This window comes from Theobroma umbraticum, unplaced genomic scaffold (assembly GCF_002168275.2).
Source record: "Theobroma umbraticum cultivar Fairchild unplaced genomic scaffold, ASM216827v3 scaffold_51.0, whole genome shotgun sequence".
Taxonomy (NCBI): Eukaryota; Viridiplantae; Streptophyta; class Magnoliopsida; order Malvales; family Malvaceae; genus Theobroma; species Theobroma umbraticum.
Window position 1 is genome coordinate 9,677,493 of NW_018397260.1, and position 5,533 is coordinate 9,683,025.

At 36.3% G+C, this 5,533-nt stretch overlaps 2 protein-coding genes across 2 annotated transcripts in view; both read right to left on the reverse strand.

Moving 5' to 3' along the window:
* The window catches only part of LOC110417103 (DNAJ heat shock N-terminal domain-containing protein), a 1,931-nt gene extending 480 nt beyond the window's left edge, over positions 1-1,451 (reverse strand). Inside the window, 2 exon segments of the mRNA XM_021429313.2 lie at positions 1-318; positions 1,025-1,451. The exon segment at positions 1-318 is cut by the window's left edge and continues 9 nt beyond it. Of these exon segments, the coding sequence (XP_021284988.1) occupies positions 1-285 (285 nt within the window). The 5' untranslated portion in view covers positions 286-318; positions 1,025-1,451.
* Positions 1,452-1,568: 117 nt separating this feature from the next.
* On the reverse strand, positions 1,569-5,452 carry LOC110417099 (dimethylallyl, adenosine tRNA methylthiotransferase). The gene is made up of 6 exons (XM_021429305.2): positions 5,369-5,452; positions 5,135-5,273; positions 2,863-2,961; positions 2,610-2,732; positions 2,160-2,425; positions 1,569-2,055 (listed from the first exon to the last, which is right to left on the reverse strand). Exons 1-6 carry the CDS (start codon positions 5,423-5,425, stop codon positions 1,945-1,947), a joined length of 795 nt encoding a protein of 264 aa, XP_021284980.1. The 5' UTR covers positions 5,426-5,452; the 3' UTR covers positions 1,569-1,944.
* Between the last annotated feature and the right edge of the window lie 81 nt (positions 5,453-5,533).

Below are 5,533 nucleotides of genomic sequence, written 5' to 3' on the forward strand. Positions count from 1 at the left end.
CATCATATCCTCTAAGTTGATGTCTTCTGAGGCCACTACATCCTGTCTTGAAATTTGCAGCTCCTTATCATAGACTGCACGTGACTTGGCATCACTAAGGATTTCCCAAGCCTTCTGTACTCTTAAAAATCTATCTCCTAACTCATGATCAGAATGTAATTTATCTGGATGAGAATTAAGAATAGCAGATCGATAACTTGTACGAATTTCTTCATAGCTCGCATCTTCCTTCACAGACAGAATGTCATAGTAACTTTCTTGGATGGAATTACTTCCAAGAATCATGGTTCACCACCACTAGTTACAAGACCAATATCACTGCAAATACATAAAAATAGATTTCAACGAAGGTTATTGACCCTAAATTTATTGAAGAGAAACCTTAGTAGAAGCTATAACAGTTTAGAAAAGAGAATTCAAGTTTTTTGACCAACTAAACACTGATGAAGGGTAGCTTTTTGCATTAAGGAACGCCCCACATCCGCTTACCCTATGAAGGGCATTGAGGGCAGTGCTCAAAGAATAAATTATTAGTTCATAGTACTTCATAGTGACTTCCCCAAATCCAGACATTCACAATCAAATGACAGATACTGGAAAAAATTAAAATTTGTGCAACACGTATTATCCCTCTTATTAGAATATATTGTCTGAGATTCTTTTAACTGAAACCTGTCTAATTTTCAAGAATAATCTTAAACGTAACATGACTCGAATTATGAGTGGAATACCCCTCCAAGGAGAAGAAACCCTAAAAAGCAGAAAATTTTGGATCAGATTGAGCATGATTGATGAACAACAGCCTGCTATTAAGAGATTAAAACAAGAAATCTAATTATCAAAATGAGATAAATCAAAAACAAAAAATCAGTAACTACGAACTTAACACTATCAAATAAGTATCGATTAACCGATTAAAATTGTTCTCGCAAAAAGCAAGAACATCGACCACCCAAAAAAAAAATGACGAAAATGAAATGAAGAGAAGAAGAAGAAGAAGAAGAAGAAGAAGAATAAATCGTACCGAAATCAGTTGATGTTAACGAGTAGTCCGGTTTGATAAACCCTGACCGTACACAATGAGTCGATGAAGCGAAATCTTCCTTGCCTTCTCTTGAGCGAATCCTGGCGCCGGCGGGCAGGGAGAAGGACAAGGAGAGATGCATAGAGAACTCATGCTTTTGCTTGCACGATTTCGGGCTCAGCCAATCCGGTTCAAGAGTTAAAAGGCTACGTCGTCGTTTTCCATGTTTTGCCTTTGCTTGCACGAGTTCGGACTCAGCCAGTCGGGTTCAAAAGTAAAAAAGGTTGAGCTGGGGACAGATCAATTTACTTTCATTGAGAACCCAAAGGCCCAAAATCTGATTCGTTGATTTACTAATTACTTACTAATATGTAAGATTAATTCCTAAAGAATCAACTTGCTAAATTATTGTTAATAATCCCAGTATGATAGGAGCTTAAGCGAGCTAATATGTGGAATAGAATTGGTCTAAAAGTATTCACATCCAACATTCTAATGTCCTGCACCCGTGTAAATGCTTAGTGGTTGGTGCATGAAATTCCAATTTCCCCTTACAACAGAACCATTTTGGCATTTGTAATTAATAATCCACAAAGAAAAGCTTGTCATGTCTTACTATAACCTCATCCCAGCACTGGGCTTTCACATCTTAAAATCATCAGCGCTGAGACCACCAATGACCAATATAAATTTCTTGGTACAAAAAATTGACTTGTCGGAAGTAGGGTGGGAGTAACACCACCCGCTTCCCCACCTTTTTCCCTAGGTTGTTCCAAAACCAAAGAGACGATATATGGTACTAACAAGCAGAGGTTAAGTTTTTCATCGGATGTAAATGGGTCATTGTGAAGATTTCGGTAGAGCTACAGTCAGCTAATCTCGAATTGATTGCCCATCGTGTCTTGTTGATCAGAATTCGGTCATACACTAACAACACCAGATACCCAAGGAACAATAACAGGAGCTGTCGGGTGGCTGTTTCTATATGCTTCAGAATATCTGTCCTTGAAGTTCAGTCGGGGCTTCTCTGACTGCATTTTTTGGTAAAATTTTTAGATTAGCTTTAAGTTGCCAAAATCTTCTGTTAGTTGCAAATGTACAATGAAATGCTAACTTGATGCAAAAGGACACTTACCGCTTTCAGCCAGCACTCCATGTGTTTGTGTTCATATATATCTGGGGAATAGCAACCACCCTCCAATGGACAATAAACCCATAAGTTGCATTTCTTTTCACCTGGCTTTGCATGTTTCGCCTGATCTAAGCAAGCCTGGCAGCAATCAGCTGCACTTTCTTTGTGGTGGGTAAGACCCCATCTAACAGCAGCACCATCATAATCCGTATGAAGTTCAGCACGGCATTCTGGTGGAAGAGGCCTCCCAGCTAAAATTTGATCCTCATCTGCTCAAAAGAATTTTACCTTAGTAACAGACATTTCTCAGCAGAATTTTTCAACTTCAAAGTGAATGAAATGAGGGTAGGTCCACAACAAATGCAGGGATTTTAGGTTAAAGAGAATCAATTCAACTCTCTTGTCCTAATGAGAAAGAGAGGGCTTTATCAACAGGAGAAATTGAATAATTACCAGTATCTTCCACACCCTCAGGCTTATCATCATGTTCTTTATTATTAATCTCGGTGGGTATCCAAAGGCCAATGTCTTCCGAAAGCACAGCCCAACTAGACTCCAAGGTTTTTACTAACATCCCTACAAATAAAATAGTTAGTCAGAATGGTAAGCACTAATATTCTGCCACTAGTGAAAAATCTTTTAAGGTTTGCATCTCAACACATAAACTAAAGTAACAAAATATACCACCTTTCAGATTTTAAGTTACCTGCTTCCTCCTGTGAAAGAGTTGATTTCAAGCCCTCTCCTCCAAGGGCCAACATCTTGGCTTCTTTTAGTTTCTCCTTGCGCCAGGTTTCAACAACTTCTGTTAACCCAAAAAGAATATCAACAAAAAGACTAGCAACTTACCAATAAAATACCAAGACAAAGCGACAGCTGATTAATGGTATGACTTACAATATTATTGACTACTTTCAAACAACTCTTTTGACACACGGCAAATGCTTGTACAATAACTCTTACCTAATTGCTGAAATGGGTTTGCTATGAGAATTGGGAGGGGCTTGTTGAGGAATTCCAAACAGATAGCATTTATAAGAATCTATCCAATCCTGTATTAGTTAAAACCAGCTTGCTGCTGATTTGGTAACTGCATCCGATAGGGTATATCAAGTTTCCATTTCTATCAAATCATAAAAGTAAAGATCTTTAGATTTAGAGCTTATCAGCAAACAGCTGTAAAATAATCCCGATTCCCTTTTTCAGAAACTAATATTGCCCACTAAAAGTTAAAAAAAAAGAAAGAAAAGGGATCCGGCTCATAATAATTTGAAAATTGTTAATAAAAGATTAATTTTCGACTAACAATCACATTCAATTTGGGCAATACCAAATCTATGAAGCTCATACTTCCCCAACATAATTTGAACTGTGGCCTCATTAAGACTACTTCCCTGAGTGTTAACCTATTTTGTACTATAATTTTTCATTCCTAAATAGTCAGCGGGGTCCACACAATGAGGTATAAGTCATACCCAAAATCAAAAGGTAAAAAAGTTAGTCCTTTCTACAGCAAAAAAGACAAAGGAACGATGGACAAATACAAGTGGCTCTCCAAAAGCACCAGGATGACCGTGAAAAGGCTCCTACATGCAATGACTATATCTATTCCTAAAAGTTATTCCAACAAAAAGGTCCATGGCTTGTTACCATGACAAGAGATGAAAAGGTACTGCAGTTGTGTTCTTCGTAGTAGGTGGAACAGAGGATATTTGGCTTCTATGAAATTAAATGCCAGGATATGGTACCAGGAAAAAGAAAAAGTTGCAGAAGCAAAAGCAGGATATGATAAAATAACAATTATACACTAAACCTTATTATACACAAAATTCTTAGGGAGAATTTAAGAATTTATTGAGTGGAACAGTGGACACCAAGAAAAAACCTGATTGTTTTTCCCTAAATTTATTGTTAGAAATACATCGTAACCAGAGGATTGAAACCGTCCTTCAATCAAGAGTCTTGATACACAATATGCTTTTTCACAGATTACAAATAAAAAAAGAAAAGAATCTTGACTCATAATAACTCAGCACCACGGACTGACAGATATTGCATTTCATCCTAATCCAATCAGCCAATTCTTTTTTAATAAGTATGAAATCAGTCAATTGACAACAATCTTCTACAAATTATTGATTCAGTGGTTAGCCTTAACTTCGAGTTTATCAATTGACATGTACAGCATTATAAAACAAATATATTTTTTGACTTTTGGATGATACTATATCAATAAGATTACTGGCCTTGGCAAAATGTATGAAAGGGAGTGAATCCATAGCACACTTAGTGGAAATTAAGCAACATGGATCCTAGATCCTAAATGTACTTAAGAATTAAGACTTTCTTACTTTGATGAAACTTTTTGAGATATTACACTTAAGAAAGCATCACAAACAACATCATGGATGACAGGAACAAACTCTCAAAATGGATTTATTCAGAATTAATGGAGATTTCCATTTGCTTTTCGGAAAGATTGAGAATATCATCCCTAAGATGATCATGTTTCAGCAGCAATAATCTTTCTACCAAGAAATATGCACACTAACATCAGATATTGTTTTGAGAGGAAAAACAGAATAATTGACCCTACATATCAACACAATTAATTTTGCACGCAGAAATTTTCCAATGTCGTTATTGCATTACTTATAATACCTGCATGCTAAACCAGCTAATCACACATCTGCGAGTTTCCATAATAGGAATGCATCTAAGGCTCTGATTTATTCACTAACAGATTATCTATAACTTGCAAATTTTTTAAGCTGCCAGCTCCAATGAACTTACACCAAAGAGCCCTATTTCCATACATCATAAATGCCCAATTAATGTATAATATAACTACACTTAAGCTTTAATAAAACACTACTTACAAAACAAGAACAATAATAGGCAGAAAAACGGACATCATGTTATCTATAAGCGGTAATATAATAGAACAAAACAGTCAAAAACTAATAGGAAATACCAACCTTGCTGTTCACTGGCATTGGCATTTGGTCTCAAACTTCTCAATCTCTGCAGGATCTCATCAGTTATCTTATGCTTAACAGCCTGTGGCAGTTCAGCCACTGATTCTTCACCCGAAAATTCATGCTTTAATCGCTTTACCTTTGTATAGAGACAACAGTATCCCCCAATCAAAAGCATTATCACCAACAAAATGGGAGGAACAAGAAAAAAGGAAAGATGGGTAATTAGCATACCAATTTAACAAGCTCTAAAGGTTCACTGGCTCTTCGAATCTTCATTGATTCTTCCATTTTCCTAATCTGATCTGGTGTATACTTTACAACTGGAAAAAACAGAACATCCCCCGGAAATCAAAACACTGAACAAGAGATAATTTATAAATGAAACAAAAAAAAAAG